The sequence below is a fragment of the Sceloporus occidentalis genome, unplaced genomic scaffold (assembly GCF_023333645.1).
Source record: "Sceloporus occidentalis isolate IW3139 unplaced genomic scaffold, rSceOcc1.0.p SCAF_17, whole genome shotgun sequence".
Lineage (NCBI taxonomy): Eukaryota > Metazoa > Chordata > Lepidosauria > Squamata > Phrynosomatidae > Sceloporus > Sceloporus occidentalis.
The window spans coordinates 15,905,204-15,931,004 of NW_028316997.1; the positions used below are offsets into that span (position 1 = coordinate 15,905,204).

General features: G+C 39.4%; 1 protein-coding gene across 2 annotated transcripts in view; it reads left to right on the forward strand.

Moving 5' to 3' along the window:
- The first annotated feature begins 1,106 nt into the window (after positions 1–1,106).
- LOC149302895 (ataxin-7-like protein 1) overlaps positions 1,107–25,801 on the forward strand; it is a 51,610-nt gene continuing 26,915 nt past the window's right edge. For both annotated transcript variants that reach the window (XM_089482123.1, XM_089482124.1), the window contains exons 1-3: positions 1,107–1,218; positions 1,715–1,783; positions 17,991–18,095. In XM_089482123.1, coding sequence (XP_089338249.1) covers positions 1,122–1,218; positions 1,715–1,783; positions 17,991–18,095 — 271 coding nt within the window. In that variant the 5' untranslated portion in view covers positions 1,107–1,121. The remainder of the gene's footprint in view (positions 1,219–1,714; positions 1,784–17,990; positions 18,096–25,801) is intronic.

A 25,801-nucleotide genomic window follows, 5' to 3' on the forward strand; every position in this document is an offset into this window, starting at 1 on the left:
TGACTTGCCCCCAGGCCTTAGGCTGCCAGCCCTCCCCTGGTGCCTAAGCAGTTGACAGAGGAGCATAAGCACGAGTGCTTAGACGTTTGTTCCCGACACATGGTCTGTTAGGGTGATGATTTTCTGCAGAAGATGGTCACTGGTGATAAAAAAAACTGCATCGCAAAGGAAGGTGACTATGTAGAAAAGCCATTTTATGCCATTTGCTTTTATGTAATTTGTTTTGAAATAGAGTTAAAAAACGTTTTGAACGTCCCTTGTATTTGTCTGAACGTAAGCCAAGATTGGCTCTAGGTTTTCATAGGCCCATCATGTCTGCAATAGAAGCCTCTGATGTCTTGAAATTTTATTAACCATGGGGGCTGGCAAGGTGGGCAAAGGACCCTGGGCTGATATAATTTAAATATTGTAGACAATTACCTGAAGCCAGAGTGCTTTATGTATATTCTACATATAGCCATCAGGGTATAAGAAGACTGAAGATGCCATTTCCCTGCTGACTGGATCCTTCTGTATTTTTTTTAAAGGTTTTGCCTTTGCAGTAAATGTGTTTCGGCCAGGGGTATAGTATCTAGGGAGCATTTTCTCCACCAGATGTGTACTGGCTTTATTATTTCCAGGCCACTGGCAGGACTTATTACCACCTCTGTCATTAAACTTAACGTCACAGCTAAAATGTAGCATAAAGGTATGGTTCTTAGGAGCGAATAAACGGTGTACATTGAACGTAATGCAGTCCTTTGATCGAAAGGAGCATTTCAATTAAAGAGGGTAACAGTGACAACACTTCCTTGACGGCGAACCTCCGTAACCGCTTCATCCGCTTAAATGGTGGCGCCACCTACGATTATAGAGTTTGTTATGTCTCAGCGTAGTCAACCTTCATCAGATCGGCCCACTTTACTATGAATGAGAAGTCGCGCCCCCTCTGGTCGCCCGGCGTCATAGCCTCCCCACAGGCGGCCAAAGCATGAGCAAGGAGGATCACAGGCTGCCGCTCGGCTTCCCCCACCCCTTCGCTCAGCTCGATGTCGGAACGTTCCGAAGATGACGTCACCGAGCCTCGAATCCCGTGTCGCTCCGCTTCCGAAGGAAAGGAAAAGCAACAAGAAGGAAGAGCAATGGCGACACTGGATCGCAAAGTGCCCAGTCCGGAGGCGTTCCTGGGCAAGCCGTGGTCCTCCTGGATCGACGCCGCCAAAATACACTGCTCCGACAGTAAGAACACTGCCCTGCCCGCCTGCCCGTATGCCCTAAAAGCGAGCATTGAGCCCGCACACCCTGCTTTGCCCCAGCCATCTAGATTGATCTATGTAAAATAAAAGTGAGAGAGTGTCCCCTGTGCTACCCAATGTAGAAATAGACCTGAAGGCAGTCACCACATACAAGGGAAGACCTCCAGGAAGAGGGAGAGACAGCACATCCAGACTGAGAGAGAGTGTGTGGATTTAGTGTGTGTCTATGAGAGAGGCCCATCCTTTAGTGCTGTCTGTGCTGTTTTATCCACTGGGACTCCCTGATGCACGCCTGTGTATTTTCATAAATCCATTGTATATGAAATAAACTGTGTGTGAAGCCTGTCACCTATCCCTTTCTTATCGCGCCCGGGCACTTTGCCTTCCTTATACGACACTTGCGTCGGACATCGCATGTACTCTGCTGTTTACGTTCACTGAAATGCACATCCTGACTTTGGGTTTGCTTTCTTCCCCAGACGTAGATTTAGAAGAGACTGGAAAAGAGGGCGCAAAAAGCAGGGAGGTTATGAGGCTTAATCGAGAAGGTAAGTGACGGCGTGTCATTGTTTAAGTGTAATGTTCTTGTGACAAGGGCGTCTTGTGTAAGGGGAACTGATGCACAACATTCATGATGCTAATGGGTGGTTTTGATATCCATCAATTATTATCATTTTTGAAATATACTGATCCTAGATACAATGAAAACAAGGAAATGCTTATTTACAACACTTTATTGCCTTTGGCTAATTTACGCCAAATGGAAATAATATCATAAAAAATGTCCAGTATAGCACAACATCAGAATCCGGAGGTAATCTATATGTTACTGTTTTCTTTTTTAGTGATCGCCCGTAAAATTCATTGTACGTTCACAATAATAATCTCTGAACGGATTATGGATGTCTGTCCGACTAAACATAGGAAGGGTAGCGTTGTGTAAAAAAAAAAAAAAAATCAATAATATTCTTTATTGAACATTACATGCAAAATGCCATGTAACCAGCATAAATAAATCATGGTCAGTAACTGTGTCGATAAAAGTTAAAGGGACAGTCTGCTGCTCCAACAATAAATGCTTATTAAAATACTTAGAAAGTACTTTAATGTGCATTCTTTATCTGCGTAGAAAAAAACAATGAAGCTCGGGAGCTGCGTAAAGTACCCCCCCCCCCAGCGCTCCGTGCTTCGCGCCGTTTGTGGTTGCTAGTAGCACTGGCAAGAAAGCCCTCTCATTGAAATTGGTGAGAGCACTTTCTGAGTGTGCGTGGTGTTGGAGAGAACCCCTGGAAAGCTCACAGTGCTAGAGGTGAGTACTGAGCAAAGCATGCATTCAGCCAAACAAAGGAGCCAGGGTGCAGGAAAAAACGCTTGGATGAGTGCCTGAATGTGTGTTTGGAAACAAAATGTCTTAAATATAATGTAACATTCGGCTATCACATGCAAGGGCATATTGTGGCTGGGGTATACCTCTTACAGATGCAAGTTGAAGATTGTTTTTAAGCAGGCCCAGACTGCCCATTTAGCACACCTGGCAAATGCCCTGTGAGCCGCTTTGCATTGGAGCCCCATGCTCACCCGGTGACCTGCAACGCAACGGGTGCTGCAGCGTATGACCAGCAGCTGGATAAGCCCAGCCGTTTTAAAACGTTTTTGTGTGAGCATAAAACCATTGCATGCCGATGTGCATATCCAGCCGTCGGCAGCACTTACATCACCAGACGACCACTGGCCTCAAGGTACCAGGGCCACCTTGTGATCACCAGTCTGGCCCCAACATAGTATCGGGGTGCATAATCCGATCTGATACCTTGTCTATATATTGAAATGGTCACTCACCATCATGTCGTACCGAGACTCGCCAAATGCCATATTCACAATGATTGGTAACTGGCCATCACAACACTGTCAATAGCCAAGACCAGCTTTCCAAATGAGCACTAAAGCTAAGTAAGAGCTAACATTTATTCCCAGTCAGATGGCAGAAAATACACTGTGAGTCATGGATTCACTTTTATTTGTAAGCTATTTATTTGATGGCCTGATATATACTCCCTTTCGCTGGTTCCCATACTGACGAGCGAAAGCTATTTCTCTAAAATTATTTTTCATATGTAAAGGCAGTGGGAGCAGGGGTTTTACTGTCAATCCCGCTTACTGGGATCGCCTGGTGTAAACATGTCAGGAACACCTTAAACTCTAATAATTGGAAACGCGGCCTTTTAGAGTGACGCGCTAATGCAGTCGTATAATAGACCCCTAGTCGTACCCAGCTGCTATTGAGTCACCTACCTTGGATCTATAAATACCCATTAAATAAAATATTTGTGCCTTACATATTTATTTGAGAATTGATTGTTTTGGATCAACTGAAACTGATATAACGTGTAAGTATTTCAAAACTGTCTTAACCTTTACCGCCGAGCATTGGATGCAAATCTACTTTACAGACTTTGCAATCATTATTTTATATTTTACATATTTTTATGCTTTCCCCAAATCAATTGCTTAATTCAATGACCCGTCTAAAATAGACACACATAACTGGCCTATGCAAGCGGATCTTATAACTTCAGCCCAGTGTGTGTGTTAAACCACCGTACACCTAGTATCATCGAAAGAAAACTAATAATTGAAGGCTTTACCTCACCGAGAGGGTGGTAGATAAATAGAACAGCAGACGTAGTAAAGGGTAATACAGTGAGGGAATTTAATCATGTGTGAGATAGGCTTATAGCTATCCTGAATCTAAGACGAGACCAAGAACTGATTCAGGACTTAAATCAGGAAAAATAGACAGACTAGATGGGCCGAATGGTTTTTTTTATCTGCTGTCAAATTCTGTGTTTCTATGATGTTATTACATGCTGTTGCCACAGCTGAAGCTCATTACAGCCAGCTGTATGAGTACATTTTAAGTTTGCTAATGTTTATTTTCTTGTCTGTATTAATAGTTTTTTTTTCTTTTGTGGCTAATAATATTGTGCTTATTTTAGCTTTTTATTGTTATTTACATTTCCTAAGTCATGTATTTTTGTTTGTAGTATATTTTAAAATGTATGTGTGAAAATGTATCCATTGATGTTTTACATGTAGTCTGTAAACCCCATTGAATCAGTTGGTAGAAACTTTTTTTTTTGCTAGCAGTCGCAGGATAGAATCCATCATATCTATTTTGAATTTAGCTTGCATTTTAAATCACTGATAATACCAGTAAAGGTTTAGTCAGATCATCAAATTGAGACCAAGTTTGTACTTCGCACACTAGGGACTATAGGAAGTGATTTTGCTTCCTGGTTCCATATCTAGGATAGGAGAAGCAAGCTTCTTTTCTCCGCAGGGTATTTACCGGATGTGTTGTCGTTTCCTATCTGCAGATTTAGTAGGATCACATCTTCCTCAGAATTGGCTGTGGCTTCAACCACTAATACACATACAACCCCTGTTGCAAAAGTAGGAAAATTATCTTTATAGTTGAATGAAATTACCTTTTTTGGTTACTTGAATCTTTTTTTGTTGTTGTAGGAAACGTTAGAATTTTAATAGGCAAACTCATCTGGAATTCCTGCTTTAGTGTCAAGTGAAACTTCATGGGAATGTGTTGAGTAGGGCTTATCAATATAGTGCAAAAAAAGTAAAAGTTTATTGTAGGATTATAACCAGGGGTTTTACAATCTTGTCTGAGACTTTTGGGTCTATTCACTAAAAGGATGTTCAACTCCCTCATTTCACAATTCATTATGAGGCCCAACACTGGTAGGTTTATGCAGTAAGAAGGGCTGAGCCAGCCTTCATAATTAACCATGCATTGGACAGGGTCAGGGAAACTGTTCCTGCAGCAAAAGCTTATTGAAGATTGACCTTCATAATGTATGGTGAAGTCAAGGAGTTGGAACCACAACTCTCCTACCAACTTTTTCTTTATTGAATAAACCCCTTTGGACTAATGGCTGTTGTAGCAGTACTTCTACCACCTATTATGGTGTCATTAATACTGGAGTCTAAATTGTACTTTCAAGCCACTCTTTTTCTGAAAGTTACCATGTAAATGTAAATTTCATAGATTTAATAACATGTTTAATATCGTGGAGATGATTCTTCATTAAAACAAAGTAATGTGTTAAAATAACATCGTTAACATGCCAAAAAATGGCGTGATGTCCCTTTGAAGGTTATGTCACCTACATTACATTTGAAGAATTTTATTTAAGTTAAAAAAGTTACTTGTGCTTTTTGGGTTTATCTGTGCTAATGTAAAGGCTACATCAGGCTAATAGTATCTAACTTTCCACATGTGAATATATGTGGCTATGGCCTATAGCTTGGAACAAATTGCTTTTCAAACCATACTGTTGTTTTTGAAGATATTTATTATGAAAGTAACATATGCCGAGAAGCAGAGATCTATAGCAAAATGTGTTAAAACTAGGATATTTAATCAATTTTCTCTGCTGAAGTTATTTCCCTTATTTCCATTACCCTTACTGTCTTACCTAATCAGCAATTTAAAAGTGAAGGAATAACCTCACGGGGAGCACAATCATACAGAACCTAAACAATGTGTATTACGATGGCTCTACTACCCCATTGTATACATGTAAGGTGGGCTTCTAATACATGCAACCATTTTTTGCTTAGATTTTATTAGCACTTTTAACAAGTAGATTTTAATCCCATCTTAAACGTATGAGGGGCTGTAGTGGTTCATTTAGTTATTTTTTAATTTATATTTACATACCCCTAGCAGAGGTGAATTTGGTCAATCTGATTTCCGATCTTTGCCTCCTGCTCCTGATCAAACTAGCCCTCAGTGTACACAGGCTGCTGTAAATCCTGCCATCACAGCTCTCCGGTGTTGCATTTTCCACCCGGACTTTAGACTGATTACTGTGCACGGCTGACACCAAGTCCTCCTCTACGTGAAGCAGCATATTGCTGCTTCTCTTTGACAATGTGAGGCTTGCTTATGGACACTGGATGTCATTCACAGCATCCACATTACATGTAATGTTGCGTGTGACCGATCCAGTTTCTGATCCGATCTCCAGCAGTCTTCCAAGTTCTCATGGAAAAGCTTTGTAAATCCAAGAGTGTCATGACAATGTGAATCTTTTAGGTAAGTGAAAATGTATCACTGAAATATTTAATGTCTTTAGACATTGTTCTCGATCGCTGGAGTTCCCCATCGAAAATGTATAGATCAAGAGCTGGCATTCCCTTAGTAATCTCCCTCAGATTTGAGTGCTGTAGCCTCTAGGTTGTATGCTGTTTTTATTTGTGAAGTTTTTAAGCATGGCAACTTACTTGGAAAATGTCAGATGTGCAGGCATTGACCAAACTTCAGGCTAAAAGGAACATATACCAGTATTATAATTGTAGGCTTCATTGAGTAGCTGACAAAAATACTTCTTAATAACAAGTATATTGTAATGAGCTAGTCAGCAACCAAAAGCTGTTTGTTTTTTTATTGTTTTGGAAATGTTTTGTTGATTTTGTTTTAATGTTTCAAGCAGCCTTTACATTTTTCACCACAATATATAAGACTAGCTGCACCTCCATTTGGAGGGAGCAGCAGCCAAGCTTCTTCTCCTCGTCGACGTCTGCACGGCTTCAAAAGGTGCTGTGCGTCCTTTAAGATACAGATCGGCCGGATATGACAACATATCCCGGAACAACCTGCCTTTAATGGACTGGTTGGGACCAACCCATTGAGTACAGGGATGCCAGGAGACTGATCACCTAAGAGGGCGATGTGTCCACCGGTTTGGCAACAGTTAATAGCCGAAGCTCGTCTGTGGTTTGTCAAGCTTTGTTTTGTAGATGAATACTGATGCATGATTTATCTCTTAACTGCTAATTAGGAAAATTGGATTAATATTAAAGAAATGGGAAACATGTTTACAAATCTCACTAAAGTGACAATTCATTATTGACATCAACTTTAGAGCAAAAAAAAAAAAAGGCGATTCCTACAGCCAGTTTAAGTATTAGGCATAGTTTTCCACCCCCCCCCCCCCCCCCCCGTTACTCCAGCGCTCCAATGAAAAATGCCTGCTTCGGGATATATGTTTATCCATTGCGGGTTTGCTACTGAGAAAGGGATCAGTTGGTGTAGAAATAAGCCTTCTTGAGGGTACCCATGGCATCATTACAGCTTTTAGCATAACTTTATTCAATTATTAAAATAGGCTTTGGATGTTTGTTTGGGAGAAATTTGGTTTAAACATAAAGCATTATATATTTGTAGCAACTGAACAAAATAGGAGAATTAACTTAATGTGGATGAGTTACCATTACATTTGTGAGGACAGGAAGATATCTATTCCCACTGTATATACATAAAGTGTGTTTCTATAATTACATTTCCATTATTGCTTTCCTTATCAATAAATATCAGTTAAGGCAAAGTACCACTTGTGGCAAAAAGTAAATTATTTATGCTCCCTATAAATTTTTAACAGCATTTCAGCCCATTTTTATATTTTAAGTCTTTTCTCTTTCCCATCTGGCAAATGCCCATCCTTGCTTTGTTTAAAGTTTCCTGCACTTATCTACGTGAACGTTTGGTAAACTGGTATTATGTTAGCTGGCCCTCTCTAGTAGCCAGTAATGGTATATCGAAATCGGAAGACTTAAAGAATGTCCTCTTAGCTAAGTGTGGCGATTGATTAGAAAGGACCTTTAGTTTTGGATTATTTCGTACAAGAAAATGCCTTTGGTTAATTCGCTGCGGTGCTGGCTGAACGGTTTAAGACTAACAGACATCTAGGATGAATTAAAGCTAAAATGAATGCTTAAGACATGTCAGTAGCGCTAATGAGCATCATGGAAGTCATAGAAGTCCGGGTTGCTTACTCCAGGAACTGAGTGATCCTAATTAAATCAATGAAGCTGCAGCCACCATGTAGGAGTAGCGATGTATAGAAAGAGCAGACCGATTTGCAGTTTGACGATTTCTGTTGCGCACTCAGGTATTTAGCTAGTCTGGCCGTCAGTTTGGTAGACTTCTGCCTTTTGGTAAAAAGGAAATGAAAAATGTTAATGAAAAGTTAATTTTCACAGTCTAAACTCATGGGGAGTCCTAAACATGCCACATTACTGGAGGTTTAGATTTTTCTTTTTATCTAATTTTACAAGAAACTCCCTTTACCCATCAAGTATTAAAGCAAAATAGTCAATAAAAGCCGAGGGTACTATTGGTGGGGCTGTTGTCTCTTAGGTCTCATTTCACCAAGCGTTCTTCTTCTTATATGTGTATAGATGCGTGAAATTGATTTATTTCATTTTTAAATCAAATACCGTATTTGCTCGATTATAAGACGACCCTGATAATAAGACGACCCCCCAAAATCTAAATATTAATTTAGTAAAAAAACAAAAAGCCTGAACATAAGACTTCCCTATAGGAAAAAAAGTTTTACTAGTAAAAATTCATGTAAACAATTTTTTCATATTTAATAAAAGCTATGATTGAGAAAAATATATATTTTTTTATTTCCTTTTATTTGCCAACCTGCCCCCCCAGTTATGCACATCTGCCCCCAGAAATGCCTTATACCCCCTATTTGCCACTCTGCCCCATGATGTGCCTTTTAACCCTCTATATGCCACTCTGCCTCCAGAAATGTCTTATACCCTCCTATATGCCACTCTGCCCCATGATATGCCTTTTAACCCCCTATATGCCAGAGTGGTGGGTTAAAATGCATTTCTGGAGGTATATATATATATATATATATATATATATATATAACTGCTAACAGCAATCACACTCCTATCAAGCCAAGGCAGCCAGTACATGCTGGAACCTGGGGATGATAGGAGTGTGAGTACAGCCTCCCTATGCCATGCTACCACCACCACCCCCTTACACATCCATGCTATCATACACACACTCATTCACAAACATTTACTCATTCATTCCATTAATCACACATACTTCACACATTAATCACAAAAACCCTCCCCCACCCCCTTACCTGAACTGCAGATCTCTCACTCGAAGACTTCTGCAGGGGCTCGGCTGTGCGAGCAACTTCTCTGGCCCCACCCCCAGAGGAAGGAGGGGGGAGGCAGAATTATGTGACACTCTGCTAGCTTCCTGTTCTCCTGCTGCTAGAAGAAGAGACGCTGCTCGCGACCAAAGCACCGGTAAGCAGCCTGGCCCAACGGACATTTTTTTGAGGTCTGATTTAGAAGACGACCTCGATTATAAGACGAGGGGTATTTTTCAGAGCATTTGCTCTGAAAAAAACCTCGTCTTATAATCGAGCAAATACGGTACTTTATAATTATTGTACAAGAGATTTTAAGATCTAAAATTATTGCATTAGATAAATATGCCAAAATGAAAATGTGGAATCATTAGAAGTCTGCAGTGTTTGACGAGAGCAGCCACCTTACCCTAAGTCCCAGCTGAGTACCAAAATTTGCTGGTCCGTATTTATGTGATTCTGTAGATTTTAACATAGTTTACTTGTGAGTAAATATAACACCCAATGCTAGATAAATGGAATTGACAAAGCTTTATACATATAAAAAATCTAATTAATTAAAAAACACTTTAGTGTTTTGTTTTTATTTATTAAATTATTTTGGTAATTGTTTAATTGTTTTCTGGTCTTGTTGATACGGTAGCATGATCTGTTATTTGGATTCTAATTAAACATTACATTTTACAGGGTGAGCGCTAAAAGGTTTTTCAAGTTTAATGAAAGATTGAAGTGCGTGGTTAGAGAACATGGATCTGATAGAGTGCGGTATCCTTCATTGTTTAGAAAGTAATATAAGCTGATGGACATAGCTGTTTTATCAATAAAATAGATGTTTATAAAAGAGCATCGCTGCCGAATGTAAATGCTCTGTTTATTTAGAGTTTGAGGGGGAAATATCAAACGCACGGCTCTATAGTTCAGAATTATCATACTTCTTTATTACTTTAAGGGAAGCGACACTTTTCTGACCCTTGTATGTCAGCCGTCTGGGTATCAGGATGGATTGAAATCCATTATTTTTGTTTACCACTATGGAATGCAAAGTACCCAAGTGAAAATTAAAATTGAGTGATTATTCAAACATGCAAAACTGATTATTGAAGATTTTGTACAAGTTAATACTTAAAAGGGCTAGGCATGATATTTAACAACTTTGAATTTTCATACATCCGTGGCATCTTCAAGCACAAAAGTAGCATTATTGTGCTTTTAAATGTGTATATGCATGTGTTTTAATATATATTTAGAACATTAGAAAACTATGCTCATAATTTGACTTCAGTGGAATGTTTTTTTTTTTTAATCTACAAAAACAATGATCGCTTTTATAATTATAGTCTGAGACCAGTTGTCCAAAGAAGAAGATACATCTCCGGATTTACTTGCGCAAACACCCAAGTAGTTGTTCTGCAGGAACCTATTCGTCTGACCTAGCAACTAGTTGACTCTGCACGGCAGGTATCTTAGACCGGCAATCTGTATGTTCCTTCTTCCATCACGTTCCGAGATTATGCCAGTTCTTCAAAAACTATACTGTGCATTAAAGTTGCTGTTAATCATGGCTGGTTGTGACTGATGGGAGTTGGCTGATTAGTACTTGGGAATGATCAGTCTCTCAGGGTTATAGTAACATAGTAACATAGTTCATAAGGTTGAAAAAAGACCAAAGTCCATCAAGTTCAACCTATATACATATTGTGTCCCTACTGTGTTGATCCAGAGGAAGGCAAAAAACCCTTATGAAGCAGATGCCAATTGCCCCATACCAGGGGGAAAATTCCTTCCCGACTCCAAATATGGCAATCAGAATAAATCCCTGGATCAACGTTCTGTCCCTATTAATCTAATATCCATAACTTGTAATATTATTGCTTTCAAGAAACACGTCCAGGCTCCTTTTGAACTCTTTTATTGAGTTTGCCATAACCACTTCCTCTGGCAGAGAGTTCCATAATCTCACCGCTCTTACTGTAAAGAACCCCCGTCTGTGCTGGTGTAGAAACCTTCTTTCCTCCAACCGTAGAGGATGTCCCCTTGTTATAGATACAGTCCTGGGTATAAATAGGTCCTGGGAGTGATCTCTGTACTGTCCCCTTATATATTTATACATAGTTATTAAATCCCCCCTAAGCCGTCTTTTTTCCAAACTAAATAACCCTAATTCTGATAATCTTTCTGGGTACTGTAGTCCTCCCATTCCCCTTATTACTCTGGTTGCCCGTCTTTGAACCCTCTCCAGCTCCACTATATCTTTCTTGTACACTGGTGCCCAGTACTGTACACAGTATTCCATGTGTGGTCTGACTAGTGATTTGTACAGTGGTAGAATTATTTCCTTGTGGTGGGAATCTATGCCCCTTTTGATGCACCCCATGATTTTATTTGCCTTAGCAGCAGCTGCCTGACACTGGTCGCTACAGGTAAATTTACTGTTAACTAAAACTCCTAAGTCCTTTTCCATGTCAGTCGTCCCCAGTGTTTTCCCATTTAATACATATTCCCAGCCTGGATTTTTCTTCCCCATGTGCATAACCTTACATTTATCTGTGTTGAACCTCATCTGCCACATCCCAGCCCAAGCCTCCAACCTATGCAGATCCATTTGTAATCGTGCACTGTCCTCTATTGTGTTAACCACGTTACAGAGCTTAGTATCGTCTGCAAAGATTGATACTTTACTATACAATCCCTCTACAAGGTCATTAATAAATATATTAAAAAGAATAGGACCCAAAACTGACCCCTGTGGTACCCCACTAGCAACAGTAACCCACTCAGAGTATGTACCATTAATAACCACCCTCTGTTTCCTATCACTGAGCCAGTTACTTACCCACATACACACATTCTCCCCCAGCCCAAGCATTCTCATTTTATGTACCAGCCTTTTATGTGGCACCGTATCAAATGCTTTGGAAAAATCAAGATATACGACATCCAGCGATTCACCCCGATCCAGTCTTGAGCTCACCTCCTCATAAAAGCTGATCAGGTTAGTTTGACAGGACCGATCCCTTGTAAACCCATGCTGATATGGAGTCATACACTTATTTTCATTGAGATACTCCAAAATAGCATCTCTTAGGAAACCCTCAAACAGTTTACACACAACAGAAGTTAAACTAACAGGCCTATAATTCCCCGGGTCACTTTTTGTCCCCTTTTTGAATATTGGCACAACATTTGCTATGCGCCAGTCCTGGGGAACAGACCCTGTCACTATAGAGTCCTTGAATATTAGAAATAGGGGTCTGTCTATTACATTACTTAACTCCCTTAGAACGCGGGGGTGAATGCCATCTGGACCTGGTGATTTGTCTATTTTGATTTTTTTAGGCGGCACTGCACTTCTTCCTGGGTTAGACAGGCGACATGTACTGGGGCAGTTATCTCATCCTGCTGTATATTACCTGGCATTTCATTTTCCTCTGTGAATACAGCAGAGAAAAATATATTTAATAGATTAGCTTTTTCCTGATCCCCGTCTATAACTTCTCCCTCATTACTTTTTAAGGGGCCAACGCTTTCATTTTTAACCTTTTTACTATTTATATAGTTAAAGAACATTTTGGGGTTTGTCTTACTCTCTTTGGCAATGAGTCTTTCTGTCTCCACTTTTGCTGCTTTTATCTGATTTTTACATATTTTATTTTTTTCCCGATAGCTTTTTAGTGCTTCTTCACTGCCTTCCTGTTTTAGTAGCTTAAATGCCTTTTTTTTGCCATTTATTACCCCCTTTACATTTTTATTTATCCACATTGGTTTTCTCTTGTTCCTGACTCTTTTATTCCCATACGGTATGTACCTTTCACAGTGAGAATTTAAGATATCCTTAAAAATCTCCCATTGAGTGTCTGTACTCTTGTTTTTGAGGACATTTTCCCAATTTACAGTGTTAAGGGCTTCTCTTAGTTGTGCTACGGTACAATGCTGGAAGAGCCCCTGAACCATCTGCTGCCTTGGATATATTCACTAAATAATACATTGAAATATATCCCCATTTTTTGTTCTTCTATAGCACCACATGGGTGCAACGTATGACCATGTCTTTAGGGAAAACAAGCCTATTATTCCCTTGATGTTCTAAAAGATGTAAACGCAATATGATGCAAGGCCACGACTTGTCTGTGAAATCCAGAATTACGCTGAAGGAAAAACATGTTTTAATACAAAAAAATTATATACTTGCTTGTTTAAACTTATAGTTTTATCCAGTAATTATTAACGGAAGTTTTACTCACTAAAGGGAAGGTTTGCAGGAGAATTGCGGTTTTAACACCCTCAATCCTTTATAAAGGGAAAAACACTAGAAGGTTTCGCCAGCAAGTATGGCCAAGCTGGCCCTGTATAATGCGTAATTCGATTGGTGAAAATACTTTGCAAGAATCTCTCTCTGATTTAACTATACATTGTACGGGCCAACCAAGTTCTTACTACAGCAGAAGCTCATTGGGTTGAACCTTCATAATGTATAAAGCTGGAAGACAACTCGCCCTTTAGTGAATAAACACTAGAATCCTTTTAGTGAGTTAAAGTTGCAAAAAATAAAATATATACGCTGTGCTGTTATTACTGCCTGACTAAAGGATTGACTTGCTAAATAGTGATCTTTAGCTGCTATATATTATGTTTCTCTAGGTTAGCCTTTAAAGAGGAGATATTTAAGTCTGTAATTGGTGAGTATTTAAGGAGTTCATTATGCATACTCCCGTATCCCATAAGAGTGTTTGCAAACCAAGGTGCTTATAGATGGTTTAAATGTTTGATGTTACTAAAAGGCCAACCCCAGTGAGCTTCTCCTCCAGGAGCAGCTGATTCAGTCCTGCGTAATGCCGGTGATAATTAAGCATTTGAGACTCCCACCTCTTCCGCAAACTCCTAGCTTGGGGAAATATACCCCTCTACTTTCCATTGCTTCTGAGCCTTCCCACAAGGCTTATAAGGATTATTGGGTGCGTTAGCAATGCTATATAGTCTCCGTATTGCCTGTATCCATAATGCTTGTTGCATGTATTCATCAAATGATTTGCTTTAAGGCAACTGATATCTTTTTTTTAATGCGGCTTCCTAGTGCTATGGGTTGGAATGCCTTAATGTACTCCTTGTTAAATTTGGTTATTTACCAACAGATCCAGTTATTTCACGTCACAGGCTATGCATATTTTGTGTAGTCCAATCGTTGGAACTACTAGTTCTAAAATAAAAGTAAAAAAAAATCATCAATGACGATCACCCATCAGCAGCGCAAAGTGTTGGACCAAGGAGGAACTGCAGTTTTTTGGATTTATATATATATATATATATATATATGTATATATATATTGAAGAATACATATCAAACTACCCACAAAGTACTTTAATATGCATACTTCGTCAATGAGGCTGCATAAGATATTAGACTGTGCCTTTAACTTGCTGTCCTTATTGGCTGACGTAGAATGGAGTGCAAGCTTTCGAGACTATCTAGGTCTCTTCTTCGGGCATATTATGCTATAATATACATATTATATAATATGCCTGAAGAAGAGACCTAGATAGTTAAATAAAGGTATCATTGTCTTTACCAACTTTGCTTTCTATGGCTAACATGGTACAACTCTATACCTTAATTGATAAGTCAGCTTAATTTAAATAATCTTGCTATGTGACTGTGTCAGAATTGGAAATTACATATTTTCTCTCATTCTTGAAAGCTATTCTAAGTAATGTTTGCTGCTAAGGGTAGGGTGTGCACTTATGGCCTGCAGATGCCCAGTTGCATTTGTATACACCAGAAAATAAGAGATTTGGTTCTATAGAAAAAAGATATGTCTATAGTTTATACAACACACTTTTAGACCGTGCCATTAATTAGCATCTTCTTACCTCAGCCTTGCATGTCTATCTGTCAAGAAGAACCATACCTATGCAGATTTCCTTAATTTGAATTATAAGTAGGCTAAGTATATGTAAATGAAATGCAGGCATCTGCAGTTGGCCTGCTTGTGACTCTTCAGGCCTGAAGTGTGCATCCCTTGCCTACAGCATTAATAAGGCCTGTGCTATTGACTGGGACTAAGCTGATATAAAGAAGCTCCTTGTGTTTTTTAACCAAATGTGCCAGGCTTCTTTAGTACTTTGGGATTTGAACTGAGAGTAAATGCGCTAAATGTTGTTGCCTCTTTCTTGAACTTTAGTTTGCAATTGGAACAGTTATTGGCAATAAAGTAACTAAAAAGATAGCTTTGCCGTTCTAGACATATCAATTCCACCATATGTATAATGTTCGGTACATGCACGTCCAAGAATGCTGTGTGCCTCATTCGTTCCTTTCTAGAAACCAAAAACCTTGTCGCTACATCGTTGGATTGGAACCACACCAGGTCCACCTATACAATCCATACCGGTTTGCCCTCTTACCAAGATAGACCGTCTACTTTAAATGAAAAACATCGAGGAGAGAAAAAGAGAACTAAAGATGTGTAATCATTTTATAACCGATTTACGGTTAAACATGTTCATTATCTCTAGTGAGACTCTTTAAATGTGCAGATTAGTTTGCAGAGACCCTTCTGTGTATTTCAGTATTTAGTTTACCTTTTTGTTCTGCCCCCGAGTCATATTGTCGACAGAGCTCTAGAAAGCATGTCAAATTGAAGCCGTCGGCCTGAAGGGGCCTGGATAGAAGCAATGAAGTGAAAACCACATTTTATCACACGCTCAAGGGTGTATTATATATTGTATCTGGTTTTTAAGATTTTTATTCAGAACATCTGCAGAGTTTTGGACAAAGGTGAAAATACCAAATATTAAATGCCTCATTATTTATGGTATTTTGGTTAGGTAAACCAGTCGTCTTAAGGAGAAAAAACCTTTTATTAAGGGAGTTGACAGGGGAGTTTTGGTTTAAGCTCCTTGTCTACGCTACACATAATGAATATCCAACTTCAGTGAACTTCTGCTGCATGACGAACTTGTCTTGGTCTGGTATAATGCATAGGTAAAGAAACAAGATTTCTTCAAGATATTCTGACCTGTAGAATTATACATTATACAGGGCCAGCTCAGCCCTTTCTTGTTGTCAGAACTTGATGGTGTTTTTCCTTTATAATGAGTTGAGACGTGATGGAGCTAAAAGCTCAACTCTCCTGGAAACGCTCCCTTTAGTGAATAAACCCCAGTGTCCTTAAACCTGGCTTTAGCAGCACTTTAATTTGACATAACACATACTGACATTGCATGACGAGTCTCCTTAGAGTAATGCAAAAGATGTTGTTACATGAAGAAGAAAAAAACTTTAAAGGTGCTACTCCACTTTGTTAAGAGTGATTAAGCTCTGTTGCATGTGAAGCATTTCTGCCTTTTATTCTTTACTGTAAAGAAAGAAGAATAACCTATCACTGCCTGCTGTTGTGTCTTATGACCACATGTCAATTGTAAAAATGATCGATAACATTTTACATAATGCCTTACTTCGGGAAAGGCTTTGGGCATTTCACAGTAGTAGGAGTGGGTTTTTTTAATACTATATTAAGTAATGTTTAGTGTTAAATTCATGAATGTTGTATTAACATTTTTAAACCCCTTAATGACTGTGGATTTAGGGGATATGTCAAAAGGAACCGGTCCTTGAGGAGCAAAGACGTATCGCCTACATCATGGTCTTTCTGTAGCAGTGGAGATTTAGCCAAATGACGGCCTGGTCTTCCCTCATCATCTGTGCCCAAGAGCTGTCAGATGACCACAGTGCTATGAGTGCAGATGCGTTCAATAGGGATTTAAAAGCCAGATCGGAAGTCACTGGGAATCCCCTTCATGTGGCAGGGACTCGTGGGGTCTGTAGAGACCTCAGTCGGGTCTCCTGCTATAATATCTCCCAATGCGCAAACTGTCATTGTGCGTGCTGGTATGCTGCAGCTCTATCACAGGGCTATCAAGGGCTGCGAACGGCAATTAGAGGGCTTCCCATAGTATTCCCCTGTTGTGTACAGGGGAACCCGTAACATGTAATGGGGGGGGGATTATGTTTAGGAGAAGCTTCAGTACACCGTACCTAACTTGGTCCTGTTTTTGTGCCAAATTTGGCTGCTTGAAGCAGCCAATCAGTGACAGAAATGCAGATGTGTTTTGCTGAAAGAGGGAAATGCATAGAAGGGATTCTACTGAATCCCCCCCCATGCATTACTAAGAGGGAGAAAGCAATAATTTAAAGGGGGGCACTCCACTACAATATACAGTAAAGATCATATGAGGGCTGCTTTAAAGGAGAACTCCAACCATTATACTCATGTTAAAAGTATACGGAAGTCCTCCTCATCAGACTGCCTCTAGTGAAAAAAGGAAACATTTGTATGTATACTTCTTGCACTAGTGGGAGTAGCAGCAGCCAATCACATGTATGCTTTCTGAACACTGATGTTAGCATGGCCTGTGATTGGCTCCCTGCTACTCCCCACTGATTTCAGTGGCAGCTTCGCCTCTTTTTGACTTCGGATGGAGTGCTAATGAGAATGTGCATGTATTATGCTTGGGTGTGTATGTATCATTTCTAGTATGTTTTGAAAGAACATAATGTGGCAAAATCAGCTGTGGTCTAAATCTGTGTTGGTGGCTCCTGCATTCTGTGTAAATTTGTGAAACCTTGTTGCTTATTTTTAAATGTCCAATGGAGTCCAAAGCACTGTGGAAACCTTTTGACTTTTATCCCACCAAGTTTTGTATGACCAGCAACACTTTATATAAAATGTACTAATTGTTTTGTTTTTTTTCATTATTTCCACAGATATGCACTTATTTGGGCATTACCCTGCTCATGACGACTTCTACTTAGTGGTGTGTAACGTGTGCAATCAGGTAGTCAAGCCCCAGGTTTTCCAGTCCCATTGTGGTGAGTAATCAGGAGCATTTATACAGTACAGCCATCTTGGTACCTCCTTGTTGCTTTTTATAAATATATATAATGGGGTGTAATGTGAACCATGCTGAAATATTTATTCCTCCCAGTGGAAATATATGTACCCAAGCATCACTGTTTTCTATGGAACATTTGGACATGGTGAATCTTCATGAAGTTTGGAAACATTGTCTTCCTTTGTGAGCTCTGACAAGGGATGTAAATGTGTGTCATATGTCTGTGGTTAAACAAGGCAGTCCACAGGGTGAGCTAAGGATAACATTGCTCTTTAAAGTCAGAGACTGATGCATTTTTGGCAATAATTCTTCATAGTATTCACAATTTTAGCAAAAACTGTTTTCTCTTGTATTAAAAAAAAATACTCAGGGGCCAAAAAATATACTAATAATACTAATATGAACAATGAATGTAGGAGAATCTTAGGCGTGGCTGCTGGGATTCTGGAATTGTTCTACTCCTGACTTATTATTGCTCTATACAACATCTCAAAGCTTTTAAAAATGTATTATAATGGCTTTGTAATGTCTGTTTAAAATATAGTATAATAGACTAAAATAGACTATTTTTGTTCTGTCTGTTTTCTTGTCTCGTTTTGATTCACATTTTTTAATCCTATTTGTGTGTTCTACCTGGTAAACACATTCAAAACACTCAAACTTTTAAGGCAAAACAAAGCTGGTTTGTAAAATGAGCTTTTCCTGATCATGAGCACAATATTTGGTAAGCTGTTGCATTCAAATGGTATTGCAGCTCAGTAAATGCAATCAAATGCAGCCATTCCATTCTGACATTGGAGTCTCTTTACTAAATAAATAGTTGTGTTTTTATGCTGTTACTTCACTATTCATTATCAAGGTCCAACGCTGGCAAGTTTTTCTCCAGCTAGTTGGTCTGAGTTGGACCAAGGAAATGGGCCAAGGTTTGCGGGGAGGACAGTAAAGTACTAGTAGTAAGGGGTAGGAAAGCAAAGTGTCGGGCGCATCACACCTACACATTACTTTTCTTTTGTAGAATGCCAGCAGATTCCATGTAAATTCATACCAGCTGAGCGATGACACCATATATGCAACCATCTGATCTTATGCTGCCTTGATCAATTTTTCAGCTGCCTTTCTTCTTTAGAAAACCATTCTGTGTAACAGGGTACAGGTAATAGAGGAGAATCTTCAGTACATTAAGTAAAGGTTTGGTGAGACAGCTTGCAAGTAGACAGAGAGCCGACTGGATGATTGCTTATGGCTTTTAATATTCGGTGAAGTTGGCGAGTTTTAATGACCATTGACGAGTACTGAATAAACAGTGACCCCTAAATTTGAACTTTTCGAAGGATGCTGTGAAAGCTGCCTGCATGTGTTATGTGCGTTGGCCTTTTAAGCACTTAAAGGGATAATCAACAACCTTTAAAGGCTCACCTTACTCATTTTAAATAAGTGAAATAACGCACAGTTAAGGAAAATATTTGAGGAGCGCCCTGTTTTAACATTCTATGTTTCCTGCTGGACTCAGAAATAAGGTGTGGAGTCTCCAGTCCACAGGTTCTCTGCTGATGTCCAGGATAATGCTCTCTAGCACATGGCTGGCACATTGGCAGATCGATTGTGTTCAGTCTGCATCAGCTTGAAGGCCCTGTCTGGAATACGTGAGTGTATTTTGTCTGCCATAAGTCTTGCTTTTGTTTCTGTGCCAAGATGCCTCATTGTGGCATGTTCCTGTCCCTTTCTGAAGATATAAACAATCACTTCTGTGATAATTACATGGCCTTTTGTCTGAGCCACGCAGAAGTACTAATTAGGTTCTTCATTGCCAAACAATAATGAAAACAATTGTCTGTTATACCTTTTACAGTTTATTTTGTCCATCACTGGTTATGTTATTTTTTTTTTTTGTTGAAGCAAGGGGCGAAAGCATGGGCTATTAATCTTTCTGAGAGATGAAATAATCCTGCACTCCACTGAGTCGGGCCTCGGAAAAAGCCTTTAGGTTTTAATATGCATTTTACATGCAGCCACAAGTACATAGACTATTAGTCATTGTCAGCCTTGACATAAAGCAGAAATATGGAGGAATTATGGTAGTACACAAACCTGAAGTAGATTTCATGTACAGGTATTCTATTTTAAATTTTTCATAACAAAAGTTATGGTGGGGTAAAAGTGATGGGGAAACCCTTCCACAACGGAAAAGGTAGGTAGTCATGTAGTTTAGGTATGTGTGCCTAGCAAAGGTTTGTGTCCACGTTTTAGCTGTATCAAGAAATAGGAATTGTAAAGACTACAAGATTTGATGCCCAGCATGTCTAAATAACCTAATATGATGCTGTTTATGTCTGAGGCTAATGGGCAAAATTGTAGACTAGCGAGTTGAGGCAAAGGGGTGAAATCATAGGTTTAAAAAAAAAAAAAAAATAGATTTACCAAGTAATTTGTACTTTAAACCTGTATTTTATATACAAGTTGAGATATCATCTTCATTTTATTCTACTTTGCTTTTTTTTGTGACACCATTAATATTATACAAGAGTTTTCTTGTGAAATTACTTTTTTAGGCATATAGAAAATTTACTAAAAATAAGAAAGTACTAATTAAATACTATTAGATGTTAATAGAAGTCCCTATTTTGCCCAGCAGGTGGCTCCTTGTAAGCAGAATTTGATGTTTCACAAATAGGGATGTTGGTCAGATCTGTCCAATACGCACCTAACTGTGCACTTAAATAAAGCAAAAAATATATTTGCAATTTAACAACAAATTTATATGATTCATCTTCGGTGTGAATAAATGAATGAACAGTAACTTTAATATTTTGTATATGGGTATTTTAAATTTACATTGTTGTAATTGTTCCCTATTCAGCTGTAAGGGCCTCAGTGTTGCTAAACAATTGCCCAATCTGTATGCCTTTCATGTATTCCTTCGGGGATTCCTGCCTTAGTATAGCCAAGGCGGCATAGTACATGTACTGTATAGTTGTAGTAAAACACCAGCTGGAAATTCATTATTGTTCAGCCTGGGCAAGTCTGCTGATGTCAGGCACATGTTCAAAAACATTTAAAGAGACAACTAAAACTCTGCTACTAGATCGCTGAGTACTCCTATATCATAAGAAAGAAAAAGACCTCCTCTCGTGACGTGACCAGTGTTCAATGTGACATGAGGGAGCTCTCTTATGTCAAAAACAATCCTCACAGCAAGACAAGTATCCCATTTATTGATTCAAGTTTATTCACTTAACTAAGTTATATTTTTTAAGTTATTGTGAGCAATACGTACCGTTCTTGAAAATCTTTTTTTGGGCATTATTCTAATATTTACAGATAAGCAACATTTGTGTAGTTAGGAAAGGACCTGATAATAACTTCACTGTCTAAACACATTCCCAATACTTTTAAGAGATGCATCTTCTGATGGCAAGGGTGTGTATATAGGTTAACATGTAGATTGTCATAATTGAATTGGTTGCTAAGTAGTTCTGTTGATTGTAACTACACAGTGAAATCCCCTCCCTGGTTCACAGAGGAATACTATCCGTCTGATCAGGCAGCCAAAAATGATCTAGGAGCTTCTGTATACTCTCTGTGATTGCTTCTGAGCTCTGTGCTCTCCCTGCACACTCATGTATTCCTTTCAGCAACAGCTAATTATAGCATTTAACAATGTACCCAAAAATACTACCATGGTGTTTACCCATTCAAAGGGGAAGGTTTTTGAAAGTTTGGATCAGGATTCATTATGATCTTATTATCTCAGTCCAGATTAATGCCGCAGGGTTGGAGGATGAAGTGATTAAAATTTTATGTAAGTATCTTGTTTTTGAAAGTATTTTGTGTGTGTATATATACACTACCGTTCAAAAATCTAGCATCTCAACCAGGGGCGGGCTGGCCGCCCTGAATCAACGTTAAACGGCCGCGTGGCCGCCCATTTAAGTGGTCGATTCGCTTTAGTGCATGGCAAAAGCCCGCAGCATCCGCAGTGGGCCGGCCAGTTCGTGGGCTGCCACACCGAGAATCCATTGCAGCCCATGTGGCTGCGAGTCTTAAAGCGCCGGTAAGACACGCCAGCCACTTTAAAATCAGACAACCCCCGCTGCTAATGGCACCTCCTTCCGTCTGCAGCAGAAGTTGCCTACGCGAATCGCGTAGACGTCTACCCGCTGCTCCGACTAAATACCGGGGAGTCAGATGCACCGGTAAGTTTGGGGGGAGGTTTCCAGACAGGAGGATCCAGGTCCCCTGCAGCACTGCGGGGGATCTGGATCTTAGTCTCATATTCAGACCTCTATTGGAGATCTGATTATAAGACGAGGGGTTTTTTTCAGAGCATTTGCTCTGAAAAAAACATTGTCTTATAATCGAGCAAATACGGTAATTGTGAGTGCAATACTTGTCATTGGCTACACTATTGTTAACTTTCTTTTTCTCCCCTGAATAACACAAGCTCCCCTAAGTGGAAGAGGGTTACAAATCTCAAAGAAACTACATATCCATCAGTCCACAGTTAGGCAAATGAATTATAAATGGAGATGGCTTAGTACTTTGGCTACTCTCCCTAGAATTGAGCACTCAGCCAATTTAACTCCAGAAGCAAAATACAGTATACTCAATGAAGTAAAAAACGAACCCTAGAGTGACAGCTGGAGGCTTGAATGAATCATTGGGACTGATTTAACATCTCTATTCATGAGTCTACCATATGCAAAACATTGAACAGGCATAAGAGTCCATGTCAGGACACCACAGAGAAAGCTACTGCTCTCCATTTTAACATCCCTGTTCGCCTGAAGTTTCCCATATAGCACCATTACACTTCACAACGCCACTGTGAAAATGTTTTGTAGACTGATGAACCTAAGGCTTATTGTTAAGGAAGAACACGCAGCACTAAGTATAGTGTAAAAATGGCACTACATACCCACGTGAAAACATCATCCCAATAGTGAAGTATGAGGACAGCTTGCCATGATCAAGGGGTCAATGAATTCCCAAGTTTATCAAGGTATTATACAGGATAATGTCGGAGTGGCTGTCTTCCAGCTGAAGCTCAGTAGAAGTTGTGTAATACAGTAGGACAATGACCCTAAACAGAATGGTTGAGAGGGAAAAAAAAGAAATTCCGCCTTTTGAAGTGGCCTATCCAGAGCCCTAGACCTTAACTTATTAGAGATGCTCTGGAATGACCTCAAGAGAGCCGTTAACACCAGACATAGGAATATGGCTGAGATTAAACAGTTCTGTAACAAACAATGGTTGAAAATCCCTCCTGAATGTTGTACAGATCTGATCCACAGCTACAAGAAATGTTTGTTTGAGGTCATTGCAGCCAAGGGTTCACTTACTTGTTCCACCAGCACTGTGAATGTTTAATGGATCTATTCAATAAAGACATGAAAGATAATCATTATTAGCTTAAGCACATTAATATATAATTATATGGTCCTATGCAACAACTTTAAGCTGGTGTGAAAAAATGCTGTACAGTAAGAATACTTTCAAAAATAGACCTGTGAATAGTTTATTTTTATAATTAAAAAAAAAAACTCAAAGCAAGTGAACAGAAGAAAAGTATTAATTAGATCAATATGTGACATGACCACTCCTCGCCTTTGAAACAGCTTCGGAGTATTGTTCACACACCTATCTAAACAGATTCTAATGATCATCAATTTAACTTGTAGGCTGAAACACAATTGTTTTTTTTACTATTTTTTTTACTAATTACTATTAATTTTATTTTATTTTTAATTTATTTTTTCTAATCACACTGTGATTAGAAAGCTGAGCTCCATTGACTTGCATGGTTGAATGCAGTACCTATATTCAACCTGCAAGTGGAGCCAGAGTTCTCTAGAGGGTCTGGAGACCGTCTAGCGAACTTTTTAGACTTTATTGTTTCTTTATTGAATTTTCCCAGACCGCCGCCATCTTGCAGATGGCGAAGATCACCGGCAGCTGCGGCTGTGACCGCTCTCCGGAGCGGTCACAGTCCATCCCCAGGTAAGTGTTTGGTGTCGCTGGATGTCGTTGATCGCCTCCTAAACGCTTTTAAAACGGGCGTCCGCCGCCATACAAAGTAAAGCCCCTTTGTGCCGATAATGGCGTTGCTGAATGCCTCGAGGTCGATCGAGGCATTACAGCAACGCCGTTTCGGTGCAGAAAGCGAAAATAGATCGCTTTCTGCACCCGTTTAATGACGTGCCGGTCCTGGCACGTCATTTGTCGTTATCGACATGAATTTCCGTGACGTGCCCGGACCGGCAATTGTCATCAAGGGGTTAAAAACTGTGTGCAAGTGTACTGAGAAGAACTGATGCTGTTTTGAAGGCAAAGGGTGGTCACACCAAATATTGATTTGATGTAGATTTTTCTTTTATTCACTCACTTTTCATTTTGTTAATTGATAAAAATAAACTTTTAACATATATATATATATATATATATATATATATATATATATATATATATATATATATATATATATATATATATATTGTGGTAAAGTGTATGAGTGGTTGATGGGATATATATCTCACCTGGTTTCCTCAGCCAGGCACGGTAGCAAACCCAGGAGCCCTCAGGTGAGGCTTCCTAAGCTCATTACTGGGGAGGAAGCCTTAAAAGAGAGGGTTGTTAGGTTTGAAGGGGGAAGGAGAAACTGAGTGAAGGAGCAGCTACAGCCAGCGCTGCAGCCCACCAGGTATGAAGCTTTACCTATGGAAAACCTTTTACTTTGCTTTGTTCCAGACCTTAAGCTTGTAGAGAGGTATCTGGATGTTTAGTTAGAGCCGGACAGGCTTAGAGTTTGTTTTGCTTACAAGGTGCTCTGTGCCTACAGCATCCAAATAAACACACTTTACGTTTGAAACCTGTGTGAATACGGTCATTGCCGCCCCATGCGTGAGCTGTTCCCTACAATATATACCGTATTTGCTCGATTATAAGACGACCCCCCAAAATCTGAATATTAATTTAGGAAAAAAACAAAAAGCCTGAATATAAGACTACCCTATAGGAAAAAAAGTTTTACTTGTAAATATTAATTCATGTAAACAATATTTTCATATTTAATAAAAGCTATGATTGAGAAAAATCTATAAATTTTTTTATTTCCTTTTATTTGCCAACCTCCCCCCCCAGTTATGCACATCTGCCCCCAGGGTTGCCACTCTGCCCCCAGAAATGCCTTATACCCCCTATTTGCCACTCTGCCCCATGATGTGCCTTTTAACCCTCTATATGCCACTCTGCCTCCAGAAATGTCTTATACCCTCCTATATGCCACTCTGCCCCATGAGATGCCTTTTAATCCCCTATATGCCAGAGTGGCATATAGGGGGTTAAAAGGCATATCATGGGGCAGAGTGGCATATAGGGCGTTAAAAGGCATTTCTGGAGATATATAATATATATATATATATATATATATATATATATATATATATATATACTGCTAACAGCAATCACACTCCTATCAAGCCAAGGCAGCCAGTACATGCTGGAACCTGGGGATGACAGGAGTGTGAGTACAGCCTCCCTATGCCATGCTACCACCACCACCCCCCTTAAACATCCATACTAACACACACTCATTCAGAAAACATTTAAATAGTCATTCATTCCATTAATCACACATACTCAGAAACCCTCCCCCTCCCCCTTACCTGAACTGCAGATCTCTCACTC